General features: G+C 39.6%; 1 protein-coding gene and 1 long non-coding RNA gene across 2 annotated transcripts in view; one reads left to right on the top strand and one right to left on the bottom strand.

The window, feature by feature from the left end:
* Positions 1-962: 962 nt before the first annotated feature.
* LOC120483535 (uncharacterized) lies at positions 963-5,912 on the bottom strand. The gene is made up of 2 exons (XR_005623620.2): positions 4,394-5,912; positions 963-1,529 (listed from the first exon to the last, which is right to left on the bottom strand). It is a non-coding gene; the product is annotated as an uncharacterized LOC120483535 (long non-coding RNA).
* A 371-nt stretch (positions 5,913-6,283) lies between these two features.
* The window catches only part of tshz1 (teashirt zinc finger homeobox 1), a 34,635-nt gene continuing 13,872 nt past the window's right edge, over positions 6,284-27,046 (top strand). The window contains exon 1 of the mRNA XM_039678602.2: positions 6,284-6,424. Within this exon, the coding sequence (XP_039534536.2) occupies positions 6,385-6,424 (40 nt within the window). The 5' untranslated portion in view covers positions 6,284-6,384. The remainder of the gene's footprint in view (positions 6,425-27,046) is intronic.

The following is a 27,046-nucleotide window of genomic DNA, read 5'->3' as shown; positions in this document are numbered from 1 at the left end:
CGGAGGGACGGAAGCCCCTCCTGAACGTGGAGGTGCAGCGGAGCAGGAAGAGACGTTTATGAGGTAATAACCAGATACAGTCACACAGAGAATTAAAGTCTGGTTGAAGAAACCTGAAAGATCCGGATAGGCAACTACAAACTGATTCCAAAAACGTCTCGGACACCGACTTGTTGCATACACGCACACATATAAACAAAACATTGTGTTTAGGATTGTTTTAATTGAAGATGTCTATTGTGCAACTGACAGCATCTGGACTTTAAAACGCTTACTTTTAGCAGCATTTCAATCACGTTGTTTAAAATAACGACAAAAAAATGTCCTGTAATCACATCTCATGTGTTGCACTAATAAAGTCTTTTTTTGTTATAAATGAACAATCATGTTATAAAACAACCTTTTATCTATTATTTGAAGGGAATAAAAAGACTAAAATGGAGGGATTCTACCACATGTCAGATTCTCAAGTCAAAGAAGGTTTGTGATCAGCATTTAGTTGAAAGTAGAAAAGTAATGAATTACGTAAAGCTGTGTGATGGGCCTCCTTCCTCCAGAGAAAGGTGACATTTTAATTACCCTGCCTTATCTGATGGGTTTCAAGATATTCTTCCCAGTAAAAGCCTTCTCTTTATTATTTTTTGTATTATAAATTCTTAGCTTTCGCCTGTCAATGACAGTACAAAATTCATTTGACCCAGTCGTTGATTGAAGCTGAAAGTTTTTATATGGCATAAAATAGTTTTATCAAAAATCTCGTCAGTGTCTCCTGCTTTTATGACAAAAGAAAAAAAATCCCTATGAAGGAATAATTGTGATAAAATAGATTTTTGACTTGAGTAATAAAACTTGCTCACTCGCTATTTTTTTTTTTACTATTAAACTACTTTTTTTTCCACATGCAATCATCCTATTTAATAATTTAAAAAGACTTTTCAAATGATAACAAAAGACACCATAACTTTGTCCATTGTCCTTTATTTGCACGATTATATAAATTAAAAATAAAAAAAAAAACGGCAAATTAATGAATCAGCAAATTGTATTTTATTTCAAACACAGTGAAAAACACACATATGTACTGGCTTAATGCATTAAAATCAGTGGCAACAACAGTTGTTACAGTGACACAGAACTGTAATTGTAAAACTGTATACATTTCAACTTAAAAGTGATCGTAGAGATGTAGCAATATTAGTTTTAATAAACATAATTGCAGCGTTGGCATGTAAATGGCTTTGATCATGATCACAGACGTAAGGTTACACCACTGAGCCGTTCCGGAGTATTATTACCACTCTTTGGGTTGCCGTGTTTAAGTGCACACTTATAATTTTAACACTACTGACGTTAATACCCAAGCGATCATCGCCTTTAATAGCTGGATGGCTTCATGTGTAATTGTGAACAGGTTTACACACACACAAAAATATTGAAAAATAATCGTCAGGAACATATTTAAATATGCAAGTGTTGCTGACCTCTGACCTGTGGGCTGCAAGACCGTCCTTTTTGAACAGCAGCATCACCTGCAAGACAAGAATAACATTTTGGAAGCATAATCAATACATCTGAGTCACATGCAAGGTTAGGGTACTTTCTCGCAAGATTCACAAAACAAAGCTATTTCTGTAACCCCATGGGGGAGATATGCTGCTGAAAAATAATGCTGCATCCTGTAATTGGTATTGATCTTGCCTGCTGATTTTGTGAAGTACATGATTATTAAAAAAAGATCACTTGACACACATATTTGCATGATGTGTTAAAGTTTTAGGAGAATTGTATGATTGCTTTGTAAATGTTTCTCCACAGACTGTTTACATTACCATTGAAAGCCACAGTCCAGAATTAGTAAGTGTGTGCATTTCTAACACACATGAAAAATGTATGATCAAGTCCTTTTTTTTAAATAAGAAAATATACCCTTTTTTTGTCATTGTGACAGTCTACAGAGTTCCTCTACTCAAAAATACGTCAGTGACAGCTAGCTATGTTTTTGTTTATAAACCTTCAGATCTCACCATACAGATCTTTGGACACGTATGAAGGCATCCCGCCTCTTGTAGCGTGCGGGCAATTTGGATCATAATTTGTTGATGTGATGTGACATGCTACATATATATATATATATATATATATATATATATATATATATATATATATATATAAAAAAAACTACTTCAAAGACTATCACCTCGAATCTCCCTCGGTTTTTTCAGTTCCAGTCTTGTACCATCCGTCTGCGATCCCTTAAGCAGACAGCGTAATATTGAGACACGAAGATATAATGTGCATCATAGCATGTCCTGGCATTTTAATGCAAATTGGGCCAGCTACAGCAAATAGCAGATCAGACTGAAATGCGTATAAATCTGATGTTATTTTTCATAACATAAGAGAGATGAACCAAATCCATTTGCTCCAGTTTCTATAAAGTATAAATGCATTAAAAGCAGTGATGGAGAATCAGTTTAAAACACTATAACACCATAAAAGGCATACAATCTACAATCTGAAGCTGCTCTCTTAAAATACATTAAGTTAATAAATTAAAAATGAAAATATATATTTCTTAACACTACATGTAGTGGGGGAGAACATACATATTTTATTTTTTTACACAGTTACTCACTTATACTTTAATGCTCATGTTTTCCAATCATTTCCCGTCATTAATTTAATAAGAGAACCACAGAACTTGTGTAGGAAAGGCAAAAATGAACAGTTCTCCTATTGTAGGAGCTTTGACCAGCACTATAAAGCTGAAAATGACAGAGTTCAGATTCCACACGAACTGTTCAAAGTGCGTTGGCATCGCATCTTGAGCTTTACGCTTATGCTTGCGTGGCATTCCTTCAGGCATGGCCTTTTACAAAAGAATAAAACGTCCCACACTGAATAAGATGATAGGTACACGCAAAGATTTATACATTAAATATAGATAACAACTGCCAAAACACACAATAAACACACATTTAACACACACACACACATGCCGATCTGTCAACACTAATGTTTACTAGCAAAATCTTCTGGCACATGTTATTGTTAATAAAATACAAAGTGCAGAAATAAATAGTTTTACTTATTTGTCTCTAACACATCAATTGAAAATACTGTAACTGTTTGTATATCTAATTATCTAAAATCATTTCAATTCATCAGCATATAATGAGCACAGCTGGGTAATTCACTATGCCAAGACACACTCTAGTTTGGGTTTAGAGGAAGCCAGCATGATCAGCATGGAAATTTTTGTCTACTGCATTATTTTTATTTACACTTTACATTACAGTGTTAATGTTATAATGAAATTACTGATACCAATGAACAACATATATCTAATGTGTACTTAGTAAATTTATTTGCACATTTATGTACTTTTATGTACAAACACATTATTATTGCTGTTAGTAATCACTTATATTAATATATGTTTAGCACAGTCAGGCACTGTTATATAAAGCATTAAATTCCTTTTAAGTGCACACTAACAACATCTTATAAAGACAATTTCATCAGAATGCTGAATACCAAACATTAATTCTGGAGGACAATGAACTGCTCCAAACAAGAAAGAAAACTGATTTGTAAGTCTAATAGGATAAAGCAAATAAAGCACAATGATATAAATACCACGACAAAACAGCACAAAGCATTCATTTCTAGAGAATGGACGCGAATTTCAGTCACAGTTACAGTAAGAAACTGCTAAAGAAAAGTGGAAGGACAGCTACAATGAGCTAGATGCATGGTTTTTAAATGTGATTTCCACGGCAGCAATAATAAGAATAAGATAAATCAATAATAAGAAGAATAGTAATAATAATTATGATTATAGAAATACAGTTTTATAAAAGTTAAAATTAAGTCAACTGTTAGAAAATACACAGAAATCTCTTTATAACAAACGTTTATTTGAAAATGACAAGCTAATTATCATTGTACTTTTGTCTTGCAAAAATGTTACCACGCAATAATCTCGGAAAACCGATGCATTTTTGCCCAGCGATGCTTCTGCCCTACAGCGGGAGGAATCTTGGCTTCTTTGAGCCCGATGAGTTTCTGATGGGAGATTGGTGACGTAAGAGCCATCAACAGCGACAGGCTGATCGAGGCAGTCGCGAGGATGGATAGATGGACAGATGTTGGGGCGGAACTTGGACATATTTTCACATTATTAGCCCCTACCGACAGGCGTACAGCATAAATGAACAGTTATATTGCAACTGGCAATAGCTCAAGGATGCGCAGCACCGTCAAAGGTAAGAACATGATTTAAACGTCGCGTACTACAGAGATATAACGCTTCGGTGGTAGTGGTGATGTATAATATCCTAGCCTGGCTTATTCATACATTTACTCTATACTAACAAATGTGTACACTCACCGGTATGCAAGGCGAACCTCTCGCGTTGGTCCACAGGCTGATTTATCCGCTAAAATCGCAGCAGAATCCCCGCGCGGTGGTCGAAGAACATTCAAAATCCGTTAGAAACATCAGGCGACCGGAGCGAGCTAAGGCCACCTAAAAAAAATCACTCGGATTTCTCGCGTTCCCCTTCCGAGCGATTTAAAAACACACCCACCCACTCGCCAACTTACAGAAAGAGTGGACATTGCGTCAACGCTGGTTTAAAGACAAAAACAAAGTTGAGATTTAAGTGTGATTTTGGGGGGTGCCAGGTACACCGTGTCAACAAAGTACGGAAGAGCAGATATGCTACGGACTTTTTTACAGTTCTTAACCTATCCGAAATGTCTAACACCGTGGCCTCGTTATTTAATTTGTGGATGTTTAGCAATTGATGAATAAGTAATGTGTAAGCGCTGTAGAGAGGCTTGTTACGGTCATACTCAACTTGTTCCACGAGTCCCTCCCCTTCCCGTGCAAAGTGTTCACTTCCTAGTAAGGTGTAACGAATCAATCTGTAACTTCCAACTGTCCTTTTTTTACGGGCATGGAAAAGGGTCGCAAACAATTTCCTTTAAGCGCTTGAACGTTCGGCAAACGTCATCGAGAAAACTGGCAAAAAGAATAAAAGACAGTGAAAGGATCAAAGAAATGTTGTTACGTGCGTGACAAACTGTCCTAAAATTTCAGACCAAATAAAATGAAATGTTTACAGCGGACACCCCTGCGTTAATGTTTGCGCGTGACGTGAAACTTATTTTCACGATAACGCCGAGAACGGTGCATAACTGAGAAAACTGTAATAGCCAGTTCATTTTTGAACAGCACTATTTTTTTTTTAAATAAATAAAACCGTATACTGCGTGTATGTGTTTGAATGGACAGCATACACACAAGTGATGTCTTCTCCAAAAAGGCAGTTCGTTCACTTCGTTGTCTTTCAAACGATCCTGTTTTGTGGGGAGGGAAAAAAAACAGAACAATTAAAAAGATTGACAGGTGGGTTTTCACTGTCAGAGTGACGCTCCGGAGGGGTGGAGTATAGAGAGAGAGGCAGGAAAGGCAACTCGATGTGTCTGTCTATCAGTTGAGACTGTCTGAACCGCTCACGCATCCTGAACGCGCGATACATATTTCAGCGAAGAGCCGCGAGACCAAGAACGCCGTTTCGCTCCCTGGAGTTTTTGTTTTTTTTAAAAAAAGACTAATTAGTTCACGTTCGTTGCGAGAGAGTGTGTTTTTTGTTTATATATCGCTCTGTAGTAAACGCGTCACGCTCGCCCGAATCAACTGTCCACATGTTTCCTTGAGCATGGACGGACAGTGTGTTTGGTGAATATCGGGAGGAGCACGAGCAGAGACTCTCCACTGCGCGCGTGGGGAATTTAGTCCGTTGAAAATGCGCACTGAGCTCGAGCCCCATTTGTGACTGACATTAACTGTCTCCTGTCTGCCTTGTCTTTTCCCTTGGTTTTGCCCCGGTTTTAGGCTTTCCACCGAGCGAGAGGACGGAAATACAGTTGGACGGGCTCTCCATAACTGGAAGTTTCTTCCGTTTTGCTACAAACTATTGCCATAATCCAAGGAGAACCTAAGGAAGCGGGTTTTCTGTGTTTATGCGCCGTTAGACATGGACGGGAGATATATCTTGAGCTCTTGGCAATCATGCTATGACTTATAGCTAATTATTAAACCTGTCGGCCAGATACACTTTCATTTTTTTTATTTTTACAGACATTTTTGTCTGTAAAAAGAACTACAACCTCTCAAGACCTATTGACCCCTCTAAGACTTTGTATTGGCTCAAAGTGACTTTTTAAAGAGGTGGAATAAAAAGACAGACTCCGAGGAGAAGAGGAAACGCGTTAATACATGCTTTGTATTAATTTTTTTGAAATTAATTCTTGTCCCTCGTCACTGGCATTTTGATTCTGTATGAGAAGTCAAGTGGAGGGTGGGACGACAGCATGCCGCGGAGAAAGCAGCAAGCGCCGAGGCGATCTTCAGGTAAGCGGTGCATGCTTGTTTTGTTTACTCCTATAAATAGGTATTGGGGGGAAAGGCATACAGCCACTCACACTTCGTTATGTGGGTTGTTCGTAATTTGATTAGCATTTTTTTTTTTTTTACTTTTTGATTTGTTTTATGTTAGTCTCTAACTTTTAAAGAATGTTAAAAACACCGGTAGTTTCATCAGAATGCATTAATTAATCCAGCAGAATGCATTAATCTATTTTAAAAAGCCTGCGTACGGTTTTGCAATTAAAGTTGTGCCAAATTAAAACTTCCCACTCCACCGTGGCCTATGTAGTCGAGTAAAAATGTAGTTTCAAAGTGCTCCAGTTCGTCTATTTAGCTGCGGATTGCCATCCTTGATTTGATGCTTGATTGATCGCCTGTCATGTGGCCGGCTTTGATCTATTCATTCCTGATAAACATCAGTAAATCATTCACCATGGAAACACGCATGCGCTGTGCGGCCGCAGCCACTCAAAGGACAACTTTTGCCCCCGTCGTGCGTGAAAATAGAGAAAGGAAAGAAGTTTTCGGCAGGGTTATACACTACTTTTTTTCCTCATTCAAAGAGAGGGAGAGAAGAGGGGGATAAGGGATTGCTGGGGCGTGTCGAGAGCACGAAATGTAGCAGAGAGAACATCTCTTCCCTGATAGATGTCACTGAGCAAGGCCTCTGCACTAAGATCTGTTTTCCTCTTAGCTCAATTTATTCATGCGAAATGTACCTGTGCTCTTTGATGTTACAAGACGGAACTGATTTCTGTTTTTAATGAATCTTCTACGAGGATCAAGAGAGCGGATCTCTGATTTGTTATGAGTGCTGTTGGATTTCATTTTGGGGCGATAAAACACAAACTAGCCATTATATTTGAAACCATTTTGTTGTATTATATAAAGGGAGTTCCACTTTGTCCTTTTGGCATTCTCTTTTTTTTCTGTTCCTTCGTTGTTTTTTTTTCTTCTTCTCCCATTTAATCTCTGTGACTAACAGGTCCATTCTCTACCGAATGAAGGCTCTCTTTCAAGTTCAAGCATCAGCAGAGTTACTGATCTGCAGAATTAGGCCGTGATATTTGACTGATGAGGGAACAGCCGACATACCAGACACACACACTGCTGTAACCTCGGTCGACTTTATATGGGCTAACAAGTGCGATACATAGCTGACGTTTCATTCGTTTCAACTGACTAACATTTATTGTTCCTTGGTCTTTTTACGTTTACCTTTCTGCTCAGTGGAGGGAAATGGCATTTTTAAGGGATTATTTCGTCTCCCTGGCTGTATGGCGAGACTGACGTGGGGAGTTCGAAAGCTCACAGAGGTGAGATGGCGCCTGGTAATCTGACCTGGCAGCTCCTCCACAAAAACAAGCCATCAGCCCCCTCCACCTCAGCTGAATATTGATTTAATTTTCTCTATTCTGACAGGCATGTTCATCATTTGCTTTAATGGTCATTCAAAAGTTGGCAGGCACATTGTTTCCGTTTTTTCCCAGAGCCTGACACTTTTCCCCCTCTCCATCAAAATATAAATGTTAGGAATTATTGATTGACGGTATAAAAAGAAAAGCCGCTTAGTGTGACAAGGTGATTTGTTTTTATTTAAACTTGTAAATCACTCGAGCGGTCTGATTATTTTTTTTCCTGAATTTTGCGCCGTGCACTAAAAGCACTTTCTGCTGCCGCTCCACTTCTCTGTTATGCTCCACCTCTTTTAACGGATGAGTTTGCCTTGATTTGGTTGCTATCATTGCCATTGTTTGCTCTGAGTGATTTACATGCGTCGGCTGTGGGCTTAGGTCGCTTTGGTGCAGTGGGATCGGAGTGGCCCTCTCTGTGTTGGGCTGCTGCAGTCATTTGTATTTATTTGCTGGCTTTTCTCTGAAACAGACACGGGCCTCCCACGTAGAGCACAGACTGTGTCTGTGAGTTTGAGCTCTAGCAGAGAGGAGAGGAGCCAGGGGAGGACTCGGCGATGAATGCGGTATCTCTCCGCTGCTCCAGGTTTCATTTGGTTTTGTGTTTTCACAACCTCCCACGCAGACAGAGACCCGCTCGGTTTGCATCCATTTCACGCACCTCTGTCCTCTTGATAGCCGCGGCGTAAACATCGCCGTGAGGTGGTTTGCAATATTTTGGCTGCTTTTACTTATTGTTCAGTTTAACTTAATTTGATTTTACTTCCGCCCTTTTTTTTTACTTTTTCTAAACGTAAGTGACAATTTCAATTGAATTACTTTGAGACAAACATTTGAGACGAGATTCAAATTGGAAAAACAATAGCGCACACAAACACACTCGGAAGAAGAAAAATAAAACGCGAGGAGGGTGGAACAAGCACGGGGAGTCATTAAAACGCATTCTGTCCTCAGCACCAGAGGCTTCTTAATTATCCGACATAAAGGTAAAGGTTCCTCTGCTGGCTTCATTAGGGAGGAACCCTAATTATCTGAGCTCCTGATGGATTTGTGACAGGCTCTAACGATTAAAGCTGACAAATTCAGCGAAGTGTCAGGTCTGCAGCTGCCTTGATGTAATCAAGTTGATATTATACAGTCCCTTTAGCCTGTAGTGCTGAATTAACTCAATTTTCTGGTGCAGGTGACAAATGGACTTTGCTACCTGACTAATCACGTCACCGTGGCAATGCTGCCTAATGACCTCAGTAATCCAGGCTCTTAACCGCACCGCTGGGCCCAGAAAGCATTTGAGGCAGCCAATCAGAATGCCCCTGCGTTAGCCAATCGGGCCTGGTGCTCTGCAAACACGCCATCGTTCCGTCTCCATGTTGATGGACGTACCACTGTTCTGTGTCATTGGTCGCACTACCGTTCAAGCTCCGAGTGTACTGACACACTGTGCTCCTGCTGACAATAATCGCACCACCATGCTCTCGAAATATGAAAATACTGTCAGAATTTGAGTGCTGTTGAGCGGCTCACTTTGCTTAAGTCTCTCAGTGCAACATTACATACAAATCAGCCTGCATTTACAGATACATAATGTGCAGTGCTGTTACAACTCAGTTTTGATTTGTGTTTTTTTGTAACACGAGTATGAGGTTAATACCTTTTATTGTCTAACAAAGATTTATTATGTTGTATTAAAGATGGGGAGGTTTTGTTGTAGTGTGTTAAACAGCCTGCTGCCTTTTCATATTCATTTTCATTCCTGGTGAGAAATGTGAGAAATACTGGATTATCATTTATCAAATTGTGATGTATTTGTATTAAAAGACAGGGGTTGCTGCCACCATTTGTTTAGCAAATTATAGAAATAAATCTATAGGGGGACATTCAGACGTCATGTTTTATCTGTTTCTCTTTCTTTTAATGCCTATTTTCATGCTAGCAAAAAGAAAATAAATCTTCCCGAAAGACGTGAGAATGCAGCTTGGGCTCACCTTGTGTTGGCTTCGCTGGAGGGTAGACTCATCCGCTCTCGTGTCATTAACAGGTGACATTGACCCGTTTAGTCAATATTCATGTTGGGACCCACCACTTACAACTAATAGTTTAATTTGCATTTGGGGATCAAGCCAGTGGCCTATAGGAAATCAAAGCGTATCCAGTTATTCTGAGTCCCAAGCTTGCCGTTCCCCTTGTCCGAGATCGTGGAGGTTGAGTTTGATTAATGAAGATCGATGACAGGTTTTATGGGAAGAGTGGATCAAAATCAAAATATGTTGGGACTTTGTATGAGCCAAGTGTGACGGTACACACAGTCTGCGGTAAACACCGCTCTGCGGTTTTAATGAGTTTCGACACATTTGGGAGTTATCTAGTTTCCTCAAGTTTCGTAAAGTCTAAAATTAAGAATACTTCCAGACTGGATTTGTGCGTCTGCTGATAGTTGCTGAAAAATGAGCACACACAGGACCACAAAAAGCTAGCGTGTCACCAGAGGAGGTTTGGATTAGAGGTACTGTAGCATTATGGGAACTCAAAACTATCAAAAGGGCCAGCTGTGTTTTTTCTTACTCTCTCTCTCTCTCTCTCTCTCTCTCTCTCTCTTTCTTTCTCGTCCTGTCTGTTTTGATCCCCCATGTTTCATTTCTCAGCTAATTTAGTCCACAGTGAGTCAGAAAGATGAGAGGGAGGGGGAAGAAAGACAAAAGAGAGAAAAGCTCAAGTCATGACCCAGCAACGGGAGTCTCCAAGCTTGAGGAGTACACGGAGGTCAACTTGTACCCAAGGGAGCCCACGTCTGCCTTCTCTCTGTCCTGCCCTGCACTCATCTGTTGCTGCTTTACCTTGCTTTTTTTCTTGGCTCACAGGAAGGATGGGGTGTTTTTAGAGGCTCGGCGGAGTTTTCTCATCCCAGTATGCCGTTTTCCTCATGGTGCGCCTTATACATCCTCATCAGATAAAACACAAACGGCTCGGCCAACAGATCCGTGCCGATGTTTATAACGGGTCAGCAGGAGATTGAGCTTTGATGTTTGTGTTGTAGGATCTGAGGAGCGTGTGGCGTCTCAACAGGATGATGCTGTTTGTGACATTGTCTGATTAGTTGCATATTTTTATAGATAGCTTATTTAATGGAATATTTCAATGGTTGACATCATTTTATCACGGACGGCCGAGCGTACTAAGGTTTAAGCCTTGCGGTCATGCGTTCATATTTAGTAACATTCATTTTGACAGATGAGCATGAAACGAAAGGAAGCTCTTTGATGATGTTAAGTAAACACCCATGAAGCCCCCTCAAACTCAGGGAAGTCACGTCCTGGGACTCGCTGTTCCTCCTCCCATCAACCACTGTATTCTCAACTCAAAATATCCTGCTTGCATGAACACAAAAGACCAGCTAAAGACATCAAAAAAACAATTAAATTTTTTTTTTTTTGTCTGCAGGTCCCTTTGCATTATTTTCTCAAACGAAAGTTGTACGCTGTTTTGTTTAAGGTGAAATAATGTCTCCAATAAACAATACTGCAAAAAATGTCGACTGTTTCCAAAACACTTCCCCTCGTCTGTCATTGGTCAGAAAAACGTTTGACCCCCAATTTTTTGGCATTATATCGTTGCGATATAAAAATGCGACGATATGTAAAGTGCAAACAGTATTTAAATCACATTTATTTTTAGTAGTATTATTATTCAAAGAGTTTTTGATGGTTTATTCTTACATATTTAGAGGATTAATAGCAGGAGAGGTGGGACATAGCGAGCACCGGGAGTCTGTGCACGCGCAGCTTGTCAGATCCAACGAATGGCTGTATTAAAAGTGCGAGTACTGCGTGAGAAAAAAAAGAGAACGTTTACGAAGTAATTTGTAAGTCCTGATAATAATAATATTTAAAAAAAAAACTCTTTATTTCGGCTTAATATCACGATAAGTATCGTATCGTGAGATCAGTATCGAATTGGGACCCGTGTATCGTTACACCCATACACATATTTCATGCACGCTTGGCAAATGAGACCCAATGTTTTATAAAATTACTCTCGCATGTAATTTTAGATTACAAATTGCACTTTTAACTCGGTTAGTCTAGAAAGGGCTATGGGAAGAAGGCTGCGAACAGGAAACCGAGGATTTAGTGGGTAAACTGTTATGTTCAAAAATGCAGAAAGTGGGGAGGGGGAAGTAAAAATAAAAAGGGAGCGAGTGATAGAAGAAAGGAGTGGTGCTCAGAAAGGTATTAGAGCTGACAGATGAACAGGAGTGGGGAGAAATTCTCCCGCAGCAGCTGGGACTGCAGTCATTATCCTGACAGGTGTCAATTAAGAATTACTGCCTGCCTCAGTCCTCTGCGCAGCCCAGCTGTCTGCGCAGCAGAGAAATAACACTTTACCCTTGTCACTTTGTTAGTTCGTTGCCATAGCCTCCGAAAATGAGTCGCCCCAACGCTAATCGATAACCAGTGTATTAGCAATTATTTTGCACATTGATTTACGAGGGCCAACGACTTCTTCTGTGCTGTTATTAGCCCTTGATTAGATCTGCCCGCACACGTGAACACACACACACTCACACACGCATTCGTAGCATGCTGCCCTGTTGCCAGGTGGATATATGTTTCCTCCGAGGCCCCGAGGTCTAGAACAATCTCAGTGCACAGTCTTAGTGGCCCTGTTGGGCCTTCCATCACTCGTGGCCGTTACAGAGACAGGCCCCTCTTAGGCCCCACATGCACCCCCACACACAAACCTGTACAACACCTCTGTGGGGGTTGAAATACAGCCCCATTTCAGGCCGGCCGTGGATGAACGCTGATAGGGTTTGAGTGTGTGTGTGTGTTTGTGAGAGAGGGGCTTGTAAAAGGCAAGAGTATTAGTGCCGTGTCGTGGTCTGTTTCAGCTAAATGAATGGCCCTTTGCTGTAGAAGGTGCTCCTGGTTACCAAGAGTTATGGCTGACCAGATAGGGGGCTTCTGGGTAATGTCTGTGTGAAGGAGCACCGAACCCTTGCTACATTTATTTTCATGCCTGCGGTTATTTAATAGTCAACTTTAACGCCATCGTCAAGAGCTTTGTAGGTGTCTTCATGTCTCTGAAACAAGTGTGGCAGTGTGAGATCTGATTTTCTTTGTTGTTGGACTGATTAGTTGTTGAAAATGTACTTCATCTTGTACTTAATTTCATCCAAAAATTGTACATTCTGTCATTTACTTTCACTCGTGTCTAAACTTACTTTTGTTCTTCTGTAGAATCTGAAACGAAACATAGATTTCTGTGTCCTCTTTTCTATATAATTACAATGAACAGGAACTGAAGCTTTCAAGCTTTTAATTGATATGCTTCTGTTTAAAAGTTTGGGGTCAATGCTGTTTTTGTTTGTGTTTTATTCAGACACATTAATTTGATCAAAAATGACAGACAGTGTTTATAGTGTTACTAAAGATTTCTGTTTCAAAATAAATGCTGTTCTTTTGAAACTTCTATTCATCAAAGTATCCTGAAAAAAGTGCCAGTTTCTACAAAAAAAAAAAAAAAATCAGCCTTCAGCCATAATTAGGGTTGCAACGGTATGAGATTTTCACGGTATGATAATCGTCTCAGAAAATATCACGGTTTCACGGTTTCACGGTATACGATATTAAACTATCATTATTATAATCAGCATCAGCTACAATGGCCCTTAAATGAATAAAAACAGATATTGTTTTTGGTTGAACATGGTTTATTGTAAGTAACAAAGTTTTTTTCAATAGAGTCTTTATGAAATGTATATTTATTTCCTCAGAAATTCTGGGTTGTCTGAAATAACTGGTCTGGATTCTGTGATTGAATACAAAATGTATTTTTGAGAATGCAATCAGATAAAATGTAACAACTTTAGTTTGTCTATAGACAAGAGAAGTTTAATAAATTAAAACATGGACAAAAAAACTATACACAATAGTAATATATTTTAGTCATAGGCTAAACCAAACTTTTTTTTTCCAGGTTGTAGGGGAGAGCGGGGCACAACCTAACGCTTTTTGCTTTTGGCTCAATTAATTAAAAAATAATTAGGTTAGATTAATACTTTTTTTACACAAGCAACATGCACATCTCTGCTACAAATGAACACTTAAAGTTTTTTTCTAGGACCTACCATTTTTGTACAGTTGCACTGAAAGTGACAGAAGTGCAAATGTTACAACTTACCCCATATGCGGGGTTAATTGTAACAGAGAGAGGGGTTAGTTGTAACACTTGTGTGTAACACACATAATTCAGTACTATTTTATTTGTATAGTTTGATATTGTTTGTGCATCTGTATAGACAGATATCCATACATATCCCTCATCCAATCATCCTTCTATTATGGATCAATATCATGGATAGAGACATAGAAAAGGGCTGCATAGTTTTGCAATAAATAATAATAAATAAAATTATAAATATTGTAATTGCAATTAAATTAGATTTGTGTGTGGCAGCTGCATGATGTACAATTATTATTATTATTAATAATAACAGTAATGATAATACAAATTAGCTTAAAATAAAAATTTAAAGGGTTTATTGCATTAATAACAGGCCATATTTTTAATAAATAAATAAGTTATCATTCATAGAACACTAAATTTTAAACATTTTAAATCCCAACATTGTTTGTGAACGTCTAACAAAGTTAAATGTATACTCAAACCTGAAAAGTTGTGTGGCTCCGTTTTCATTTGATTATCATTGTAAACTTGGAGGCTTAGTTGTACCACTCTGTTAGAATTAACCCCGCTGTGTATTACATATTTTAAACCTAGCTAACAGTCGCTAGGAATTGCTGACATGTTTCAAAACGGTGCTATGTTTGAGCCAACAAGACGGTGATTAAGGCAATATAAAGTTAGATTTGGAAACGTATACACCCAACTCAGAAACCGAAAAAACCTATGATGAAAAAAATTACTTTCATGGTGTCAAAACACTCTTTGTCCAGTATCTTCACGAAATATAATCAAAACTTTCCGCAAATTCGCGGGAGACCGTCTTCTGGCAGCAAGAGAAAAATAGCGGAAAGACAGCCTGCTTGATCCTGACGAACTGTGTAAACGGTCCGTGTTACATTTAACCCCGCGCTACTGAACACCTATGAGTTTCAGTCAGTGTATTTGATGATTATTCTTTAAAAAAATAATTATAAAGTGCACATTAAGTGTTCTCTGTCTAGATATGTTCATGTGTTCACGTCTCTGTAGTGGCTGAGACAGCTTTAAAAACCATGAGCGTCATGCGTACTTGAGTGTGTACTAGATCTACTAGACGAAACGGCGCTGCTCATTCAGAGACACGCTGAATATAGAAGGGGTTTGCACACCAGTCTTTTTGCGTTATATTCACAGACACGCACATCGCGATTTGATTTAGGCTACTGCATAGCTATATTTTGCTTTATTTATCCATCTATCTTTTTAAATCGCACATTTTACGTGGCATCTGTTTTGTAACGCAAAAAGACGCATGTGTGCGTCTTTTTGACAGACCGGGATTCCCTCAGCATGACAGAAATAATATGGCCTTAAGTTATAAAAGTTATGAATAACCTTTATCTTCACGGAGGGATGGTGTTCCTGAATATGGGAGAACATGTTCGACGTGTTTACTCCTTTTGCAGCCACTCTTCGTCCACATATCTTGCAAACTGGATATCCATCTTCAAGGACAACATCACAATCGTTTTTCGGATATAAGTTACAAAATATTCCCATACTGCAGATTTTATTTATTTTTTTGGCGGGAGATAGAGATTCGCAGCCTCTGTCTCGGACATTTTCAGCGCTGTACGGATATGGAGTAAGCAGTCAAGCTGAAAGAAGTTGCATGCGGCAGTGCAGGTGAATTCTTTTTTTTTTTTTTTTTACCGCGGATAAGCAAATGTGCACGATATGATAATCGTACATGTCAATATCGCGATAAACCGTCATACCGGTATACCGTTACAACCCTAGCCATAATTAATTGGAAAAGCTTGATAAGCAGGCTTCAAAACCTTTATTTTCCATAGAAAAAAGAAAGTCGTATGGCTCTGTAGCTGAGTAAATTATGTCAGAGTGTTTATTTTTGGGTGAACTTTTCCTGTAAATACTGTACTTTCACAAGCTGTAAGGTAACTGGGTTATCGTGTCACCTGTGAAAACAAAGATTCTAGGTCGAGGGAAAATATCTGAAAATTGTCCTCTCACCAATACGTAGGGGTGGATTATGTTCTTTAGGCTAGAGAATGGGATTTGTGTTTGCTCAAGTGCTACCTTTGACCTACAGGAACTAAAAAGAGAACCTAATCCCTGGGTTCCCCTGATGTGCCAATGTAAGAATGGAGATCCCTCTCCTTCCACTCTTGATCAGAGGCGTTACGATTCTCCTCTATGAGCGCTAAGCCACTGGACACACAATGAGTGGATAAAGATAAGCCTCCAGCTTGTGTTGACACTCTCATTGAGCCCCATAATGCACTGCTCGGGGTCGCACTCATAAAGACTTGGCTCCCTTTTTTTTACGAGCTGTCTTCGAATGGTCGCATAAAATGCCTTGATTTTCTGTTTTTACCCTGACACTTTCATTGCTTGTTTTTCGTGGTGTGTTTAAGACCACATTTGCAGTCCATCACCCCTAAAGCTTGGTAAAGAGCCGCGTGTCACCCTCATCTCCTGCTGAGGGTCACTTTTATTAGCTACATTGATAAAAGCCTGGCTGCACACATAGACAGTAGCTGGTAGGTCCTCCAAGTGGCTGTAATTTTTCCCTGTGTGGAGAAGTGTTTTATTTAACCGATAGGACATTGGAAAGTAATGAATAGGCCGATCATTTTTCCTTTTTTGTCCCCAGTTTTATGGTGCTGATAAGGCATCTATGGGAAGTATTTAGTTTCTTTTTTAGATGGACAACATACTGGACAGATCCTTCTCACTGTATATCATTTTATTTCCAATCTTTGATTTATACATTCAGTCTTAGAATCTTCTAAATTATTAATCACTGGCATTCATATTTCAGGATCTTTGATAAATGCATGCTGAGTTTATATCAGTTTTAAAATAACTTGTGCGACTAAAATAACGTCTGGTTTTCAGTTGATTCACGCACAGAAGCCTTGAGGGACGTGAACTGTATTCAAATCCTCCTCATATCCTTTAATAGACGGGTGAACATGTCGTGACTAGTCTCCCAGACTCAACTTTATAGGTATTTATAGTGATTTGGACACAATCACATTCAAATGCCACATGTTCTAAGAGGCCTAAAGCTTGTTTGGAGACGGACTCTCCCAGACAGTGTCAATCATAGTGCTAAGCTTTGCTCTGAATCTTCTGTCTGAGAAATCAGTGGGGGGCGTCCCCTTCAAATCTGTCTCCATCTCCCTCCCCTTTTTGTTTTTGCCCTCTTCTCTACTGGCCACCTCTTTCTCTAAAAAGCCATATGCTTCCCAGTTATATTTCAGTGTGTGCACACATACACACGGAGGCTGCGACACACATGAGGATCAACTATTAACCTTGTCCAGCTGACTGAAAGCCATACGGTTGGTGGAACTTTAACTGAGGGACGCATCATTGATCATTGACTTGTTCTGCTCGGCCCCTAAAGTCTGTGAGCTTGGGAACTTGAGATGAAAAGATGTGCTGTAAAGAAGAAAAGTCAGGTGACTCAAAGCAAGGAACGCAAACATTTACTCTTCCATTAACAGATCTGAGCTTTATAAAAGCAAGACAAACTATCTCTGGAAGAATTAAATCAACAATAGACATTCTAGATCTTACTATAGATTGAAAGTCATGACATGTCGGCTCACAAACTCAATGTCTCAAGCCGAAACTGGTTCTAAACCAAAACATTACGATGTGTCAATCATATTTAGTGAAAGCATAAGAAATGTGCCAGGGAATTTTTTTCATTGACCGACAATAAGAGACAAGCCGTTCCAATGTTTTGCTAAAACAGTGTTGGTGTGTCGCTGTGTTTTTGTATGTGTGTAGCTCTTCTTCACTAGCGCACCTTCTCCATGTTAAATTGGTTATGGCAGCGCAATCCAGCCCTACTTAGAGCCGTCAGAGCAGCCGCCGTGTGACGAGCCTCAGCAAGGACGTGTCATAAATACTGAGGTGTCGTTTCTTTCATGTAAATATACCTCTGTTTCAAGTATCGTCCATCAATACTGCACATGGGGAGGTGGGTGTATCTAGCTGCTGCACAAAGTGTGTGCTCTGGAAAACTATAGTGGGTCCTATTAGGTCTAGTTTTGTCTAGTAGTGAAGACACCTTTACATATATAAATATATATATATATATATATATATATATATATATATATATACACACACACACAAGTTATTTTCCCCTGAATTCTACTTTTTTGTTACATTACATGCACTGAAGATTTGTTCTTCATAATTTTGATTTCACGTCAAAAATTACTATTTTTAATGAAATTAATGTACTCTATTTTAAAAATGTGTTTTTTTTATATATTTTGTAATTTTAATGATGATAAATTATATTTATGGAACAGTTCTGATCCATTTATTACCTCTTAACCTTTTTGAGCATAGACCTGAAAATGAAATTTCAAACTGTCGTAAATCTTTAATACCTTGGAGCACAGACTTAAGTTTGGTCTCTTTAAAAAAAAAAAAAAAAAAAAACACTTAGCAGATTTTTGCTGAAGTGAAAAAAGTTAAAGTTAAACAAAAATAAATGATAGAAGTAAATTTTTTATGAAAAATGCACAAAAATACTAATACTATTATTTTTGAAAATTTTATATGAAATCTATATTTTCCAAAATATGTTTTACTCTAGAGCTGTGAGAAAATTTAAAGCCATAAATCTAAACAACTCTTGACAACTCTTAGATTTTGTTTGGCCGAAGTACCGGGAACCATTTAAACTTTTCAAATCATGTCTATATTTTTTTATTCTTGTGAAGTGAAAACTTTTAAAATAATTTTTTTTTTTTTGGTTAATGACTTAAGAGCACCAGAGAGATTTACACTACTGTTCAAAAGTTGGGGGTCGGTACGTTTTTTTTTTTTTTTTTTTTTAAGTCTCTAATGCTCACCAAGGCTGCATTTAATTGATAAATAATTTTAGCAATAATATTTAATTATTAAATAATATTTTACTTTTAAATATACTCTAAAAAATAATATTGTGAAAGTGTAAACTAATTGTTTTCTATCGTATTACAATTTAATTTATTCCTGCCATGGCACAGCTGAATTTTCAGCAGTCATTACTCTACAGTCTTCAGTGTCACATGATCCTTCAGAGAGAAAATGCTGATTTGGTGCTCAAGAAGCCTATCGTCAATATTGAAAAGAGTTGTGATTCTTTGATAGTTCAAAAGAACAACATTTATTTGAAATAGAAATCTTTACTGTAACTTTTTATCAATTTAATGCATCCTTGCTGACTGAAAGTATTACACTCATTTTTAACTTTTAATCATTAGGACAGGCCAAGTTGCTGAATTGTCATTGTGGCATCATCAGTCATACATCAGCGGTTGTGCCATCAAATCCATGATGATTTCCTAATGAATGACCTGTTTATTTTTCTACTTAGTTTTACTAATTGATGTTACGTTGACATTGAAGGTAGTTACAGTATACTTTTTTTTGGACGAGTTTTGCATAGTAGGCCTATATAGACAAAGGAGGGAAAGTTTATGTTGCCCTTGATATGCTCCCTTAAAATCACTGTACCTTGTACCAAGTTAGTTTTCAGCACCAGACGGCGGGCAACCAGAGCTGCTTTGTAGGTTGAGTGTGATGTTTCCATCCATTTGCATTCAAAATGGCGGCGTTTTCGATGTTTAAATGAATAGCAGCTCTCAGGCTGAATGTTAGGAGAATGTTGTGAGACAGATAGTGCCGGGAGGAGGGGCCAGCACTGTCTAAAACCCATCACTCATTGGTTAATGATACTCTCCTCTCATTTAGCCACACCATTCTCTCATTCCCTCATTCTTTTAACCCTTCACAAATCAAACGTGGGGTCATCCACAGTTCACGGCCCCCAGGTGGTCAGGAAAGCAGTACCACGCCCTTGAGGGACCGTTTGTCTGCGTGTGTCTGTGTGTATGTTTTTCCCTAAACTGTTGTCCAGGTGCCGATTTCTCCACAACTTCATCGCCGCTGTTCTGTTTTTTGTCTCACCGACTGTTTGTCTAGTGTCAGTCTCACGGCGTGTGTGCGCGTGAGGTGTTTTTTGAGCCCGGTGGCAGATTTATTGCCTCGGTGCTGTTATTGTGGTGTAAGAGCTGAAAAGTGTCTGTTCCTGTCACTAAAATATGTCAGAAGTTTCTCCTCTGTCTTTTTAAGGTGTCTGTTGATTGGAATCCACCAGTTGTATAAAGTTCTGGATTGCACATGAAGATGTTGTGGTGTTTGTAATTTGTATTTCAGCAGGATTTAACGTTGTTTAACAATTCTACATAAGCTCCGCCTCTTGTGTGTGCTTATTGGATTTTTTGGATGTATAATTTTATGCGTTCAGCCACCACTAACAGAATAATCTTTTTTTTTTTTTACCGCGTTTAAAACCATTTAATATCCCAATTTCCTGTCAAATCAGCGTTGAAAGTGAGAAAATTGTCATTAAATTAATTTTCGCCTTGCAAAAACATTAGTCTGTGCAAACGATTTTTGTGTGGCTCGCCTACGTCCATCCTTGAGCTTTTCCTGCTAACTGTCAACTAACAAAATACAAAATGAAACCTCCCTCCCTCCCTTACTCTCTCTGTCTTCCTTTCCACAGTATCCTCTTTTCTCACACTAAATTTAGGTCACAGCTGTAAAGACAATGAAGCTGATTTGAGTATTTCTCTAGTACTTCCTCTGATGTTTGCTTTTTGTCAACGAAGACTAGAATAGACGCATTTCCATTTGATGTTTTTGTCATGCGCGTCGTTCTCCAAGTACAGTTCGGTTGTTTCTTAGTAGTAGTACTACTAGGGATATTGTGTTTATTTCCTCTCAGGTAAAGAGAAAACCCAGAGCTGTGGAATTAAAGCCTTTTACCCATAATCCATCTGACCAGGGTTTGTTATTCCCCCACCGCAAACCTTAAATCAATCTACAAATTCAGCTATATGTCCTTGCTCATAAAAGGCTCTCTTTTCGCATTCAAAAAAAAAAAAAAGAGGAGAAAAGAATGGGAGAAGAAAAAACAGCCATGTAGGAAAGCAGGGACCTTATATAAAGGGCATGGTCTGTGTCCATGCCAGAAAAGCTTGATTTCCTTTTGCAGTGCGGCCATACATCAGAGGCCCTCCCAGCTGGACTGTCACACTCTGACAGAATGACATGTGTCATTTATCAAAGGGGCCAGAGCTTGGGAAAACTCATATGACAAAGCCTGGGAGAGTTCATTCCCCCTTATCCACAACACACACACACACACACACATAATCCATCTCTCTTGTTCTTTCACTCTCTCTCTCACACACAATTCCCTCCCACCTTTTTGCCGCTCGCCTGTTGCCAAAAAATGGGTCTGTAATATTTCTGTCATCTAGACACCAACTTGCTGTTCTTTTTCCCATTCTCTCTCTTGCTCTCGTTTCAAAGTTTTTACTGTGTACTGTTCTTCCCAAAAGCTGTTTTGCAGTAGTTACTCTTCAACCGCATAATTCCTGCGTTAATTACGGAATCACGTGTATTTGAAGTGATTAAACCCGGCGTAATGAAGCTGAAGATCTCAGATATCCTACATTGCGCGAGCATTGCTCTGCTGGAATCCATTCATCATTTCGAGCAAACTTCATTCTTAAGTCTACTTGCACCAGCTGAGAAGGAGAGAGAGCGGGAAGGAGAGGGGTCAAATATAGTTCACAACGCTGTGTACTACTCTACAGGGCACATTCAACCATCACTCAAAATGTGCTTTCTGTCTCTCACTCTGAGGGGCGGGAATAGATGAATTCCACAGGCTCTGAGCTCCAGGTTCCAGTGCTGCGCGGCTGACCTTAGACCCCTTAAACGAGCTCTGAATATGTGGTGTGTAATGATCCTCGCGCTGTAAACATTTAATGACGCAGAGACTGTCATGGGAATTTTCGCATTCCCCACCCAGAGAGAACGTCGGAGGAAAGATCCTGTTTGTGAGTTTGTTTACGAAGTATGAGACTCTGTAAAGATCGTCGTTCTGAGCATGAATCTTTTTGCCAATCATATGCTCTGAATGAGATGCATAATGTCCTTATTATTAAATGTAAAGATCCATAAAACAACAAAGTGGAGTAATGGCAGTTGACACTTCCTCAGGACAAATCTGCGCTGGACAGATGATTCATACTCTGATCAAAAGTTTGTGTGAATCTTTTGATACATTGAGCCATGTTGCTTTTGTGGGTGATGTGAAGTTGAATCTGGCCCGCTCTCTGTACGAAAGATTTGTGCTTGAAAAAGTCTTCTTTTTCAGGTATGAATCTTCTCCTTTGAGTTGAATCTGGCTCGCTCTCAGTAAGAATCTTATGCTCAGAGCAAACTATTCATATGAATCTTTTCCTTGGAGCACAAATAATTTTGCTTGCTCTGAGCAAAAGATTCATAATCCAAGTACCCTTTTTTTGTTCTAAATGTGAAACTTTTACATTTTGTTTAGGGTACACATTTTTTTTGATACATTAAGCCATGTGGGTGATGTATCTGGCTTGCCCTCAGTATGAATTTCCTGCTCTGAGCAAATGAATCATGTGTTGAGAAAGAATCGTGGTCTGAGCAAAAGATTCATACTCCGATGACCATTGTTCTCTGAGTATCATGTGAATGTTTTACTCGGTGTGCAAATCTTTTACATAATACATTAAGTCATAGTGCAAAAAGGAATATGGCCGATTCCATTCCCTCCTTCCCACCTGTCCAGAGTATGAATCTTCATTCCAAGTTAGTGGAATCTTCATTGCATTCCGATTAAGTTAGAAGTAATTAGTTTGTTCAGATACTTTATTCGCAGGTCGTTTGTAAGCTTGTTTCCTCGGGATATGAAAACCATGAATAAAAGATGGGAAAGAACAAGATTAAATTAATAAAAATCTGCATTTGTACGTGGTGCCGTACGACGTCATCTTCCCTTTAGGAGGAATTCTCTCTCTCAGCAGGTTGCTGCTCTTCCTTTCACAAATTCTCTTTTCTCTCTCCCCTCCACTTCTCCTCGCTTTCCCCTCCCCTCACTCCCTCGCGGTGGCGGGGCAGCCTTTTCATTTGTCTTCATAAGCCTAATTTATTTTTGCAGCCAGATGTGAGCTGACAGGCATCAGTCAGTGGGGCCGCTGGTCCCCCACCCCCCCACCCCACCCCCACCATTCTCAGGTCAGCAAAGCAGTCACGTCTCTCCGTTTGACTGAGTCCCCCATCAACATTACACAAGATGGATGTGTCTTTAAAGGCCAGATTGATTGTGGATATCGGAGTTATGGCATCATTTATCATGGTGAATATTATTTAGGTGCAGGGGAAGAACAAGAGAGCGGAGATGGGGGGAAGGCGTATTGTTAGAGGGCAATTGGAAGGCTGTGAAAGTTTAATTGTGTGTGTGTGTGAGCGGAAGGAGAGGTCGTTTGTTTCTGGAAGGTTTAGCGAGTTTTGCTATGCTTTCGCTTCTGCCTGGAAATATCATGTTGTGTTGAGGGATGAGCTTTTTGCACTTTTTTCTGTCTCTCTCTCTCTCTCTCTCTCTCTCTCTCTCTCTCTCTGATGTGTTGTTATTGATTGTGTGTGATGTGGGCCTCTGCGTGATTTAGTGCTCCTCTCAGGACCCTCCATAGACTCCGCTCTTTTCTCAGCCCACTTTCACGCCCGTCACAGAATCTTCTGGAAAAAAAAGAAAGAGTCTCCAGCTCTTTGTGTGGCTGGGCCCAGGGTCAGAGAAGAGTGTCCAGGACACAAGCAACAAATTTATCATTTTCCATCCCTCAGCTTCAGTCTCTCAATGTGTCCACACTGAGGTGAGGCTTATTGTTAGATACAGAAACATGTTTTCCTTGCTGCATTTATCTAGTTATCTTTCATCTCTCGTTAGGAAGGTGGGATATTCTATTAGACATAACTTTCTTATTGTGAAATGTTCACAATATAGAGCAGCTGCAGCTAGTGCTCTGATGCATTTAGCCATGGTGCTCCTCTTTCATTCATAATCATTTCTAACCGTTGGTTTCAGTCCATTTTATTTAATTTTACAAAATGTTGAAACAAATTCATTTTATTATTATTATTTAGAGTATTTATTTTATTTTCATTATATATTTTTATTATACATTTATTATTTTTAAAAGTGATTTACAATGCTTTAAAGAGAATCATTTTAACAGTATGTTTGTTCCCCGGTAATCAAAGCCACTAGCCTTGTCGTTGCTAGCTCCATGCTCTCTGCCAGCTGAGCTATTATTGGCATTAACTATTCATTTAAAATAATATTTTTGTAGCATTTTGGCACAGCAAAATACTGTGATGTTACCTCTGGCTCATCTTTTTGTTTTTTTCTTGCTTACCTCACTGATGTCATTGAGCCAACAGTTGCCCCCGAGCAGACCAAGGGCAAACGCAACACCAACGATCTCCTCTTGGAGCAGGCATGAATCGAACAAGCGAGCCAATACGGATGACATCAGACACTTATTTTTTTTAGTCGTTTAGGGAACGAAGGGTAGACTGTAGAGAGAAGAGCAGAGCCGTCTGTTTTATGGGACGGTATGGAGGATTATTTATGACGCCGGCCCCTTTTTTTTCCCCCCAGCATAGAGATGCTCTTTGGAGCGCAACCTGATATCTAGTAGTAACGGTCTGGTCTTCAGAGAGCTGTAAAGTTTACAGTGAGCTGACCCTCAGGGGCTTCCATCACAGATCATAAAAAAAGGAAATCGGGAATAATGTTTTTAATTCTGTACTTGTATAGCATTACAGGATGTTGAAAGGCAATGTTCCAAAGTGTTATTTGTGTGAAGGGGCTCTCCAATGAACATTAACTGCCCATGGTTTCGCTGTATGTATATATACGTACGTCCGGGGATGTCCACCGAATGGCTGGTGCCCATATTTGTCTCTCGCTTGTGCAGGGTTTCCCGGTCAGGGAAGGGTCAGGCTCTGGGAATGTATGTGTGCGTTAGCTGAGGGGTGGGATGACGGCATTGGCACATTTGATTGATGGGTAATTGTGCAACCAGACTCAGCTAGACTGAACTGGTGAGGTCACGGCCTGAGAGAATAGGTGCTTTTTGTCCTTTTTCACTTTTTCTTGTCCCTCTGTGTGACGTCTTGCCATTCTCTTTCTCTTTATTGCTCTATTTTATTTCTTTCGGTCTTTCTTTCTTTCAGCTGACCATCTTCTTTTCCCTCCCTCTCTCACTGTTTTCTTTGTCCTGCTTCCCGGGATTCAGCCTGTAGGTTTTTTTTTTAAACATGAATTATTTTCTGTAGTCACATGTTGATTACGGCCATTCATCAGAAGTGTCTTCTTTCAAGAAACTTTTTCGACAAAGTGCTCTCATCGCAATCACTTTTGTTATGGTTTAGACCTTAATCTATGATCTGCTATCAAACCCTGTTTGTACTTTGCTGCAGTCATATTTTACTCCTCAGAGTTCGGAACGTATCACACTGAGCGATTGCTGGACGCTCTCCTCGCCGCACTCCCAGGTGCTGAACGGACCCTTGCTTCATGGCTGGTTTTCCTCTGATTCACTCCAGATTAGATTACAAACAACCCACCTCTCACCAAACAGCTGCATTTCAGTCTCAGATTTGACAGGAAGTCTTTAGCTCATGATAAATAGCACACCACCAACAAACACGTGTATCCATCCCTGCTAATATATATATATATATATTTCTACTTTTATAAATAATAGGGTAACAGGGTTAGAAACATCACAAGTAAGATTCAAATTTCTGATATGAGAACCACTTGGCCATGGCTCCAATGTAAAGTTTGTGTTTACATGCTCATGTTTCTTCAATGGTGATTGGTGCTGACGTCTGAGGCCTTCGAGGGGTAAAGTTGTCTTCTAGAACCAAAGCTCTCGGCGGTCTGACAGGAATGAGGGAGGAAGAGTATGAGGGAAGCGACGAGAAAGACAGCGTGTTGATGAGGGTCGCACAGCGTTCGTACTGGAGGCTCTACTGTTTTTCATCTTTTCTCTTTCCGAGCAGCCTGATTTATGGTAATTATCCATATTTAGGATCATCTATCAACTGGTAGTTGCTAGGCAATGGGAGCAGCTGCTGTGTGTGTTTGGGCTGGCGAATTTTCTGTCAGGTACTCGGCTCAGGTGATGGCCTAGTGGAGAGACTGTGCTGGGGGATTTAAAGAGACAAAAAAAGAAACCATTCTTTCCTTCATCCTCGTTTTCTTATTCTCTCTCTCTCTCTCCCTCTCTCTCTCTATATTTCCTTCGTAGCTCCCTCCGCATGGGGGTTCTCTGTCTGTTCTGACATTGTTGTGTCTCTAAGCACCAGGGTGGATGGCGTGTTATCTGTTTCTCAGCGAGAGCACGGCGTAGGGGAGGCGCAAAATACAGACTCTGTGTGTTTGGACTCCAAACCTTCAGGTTTAGCTCAGGATTAGTGAAGCTTTTGAACCTGCATGACCAAACGCAAGCGCTTTTTTTTTTTTTTTTTTTTCAACCGAAAGAGTGGTTTTCCCCATAAAGGGCCAGATGGGGACGAGACTGCAGTGCTTAGGATATAATGGCCATTGTCTCACGGCTGGGCTGCTCCTCTATGACAACGGCAAAAGGTGATTTATTGACTGCGCCTGACGGCACGATGGCTCGCCAACCTCTATGACCAAACCTGGATTAGGAAAAAAAGACAGACAAAGCAAGAAATATATTGAAACATGAAAAAAAGCACTGCAATGCAGGAACAAGCAGCAGGAGATTGAGGATAAACAAACAATATGAAATATTTGTGTTTATTTTACAGCTGAGGAGATTATTAGAGACAGCTTCATGGAAGGTTGGAAAATCACTTATTGAAGTCATTATTGATTGCAATGCACATGCAGGTTTTTTTTTTTTTTTCTTCTCACCCCTCAGATTTCAGGATCAAGCAAACCCTTGGAAATCAGGCCTGTTGTATTCGTTACTAGAGAAGCCTTTCACCTTAGTTCATGAATGAAATGTATTTACAATAAAACAAAATGTCTGTTTACAAACATTAATTTAGCTCAATTTCATTAATT

The sequence above is a fragment of the Pimephales promelas genome, chromosome 18 (genome assembly GCF_988280905.1).
Source record: "Pimephales promelas chromosome 18, fPimPro1.hap1.1, whole genome shotgun sequence".
In the NCBI taxonomy this organism is placed as follows: domain Eukaryota; kingdom Metazoa; phylum Chordata; class Actinopteri; order Cypriniformes; family Leuciscidae; genus Pimephales; species Pimephales promelas.
This window is presented reverse-complemented; position numbering and strand designations above follow the sequence as displayed.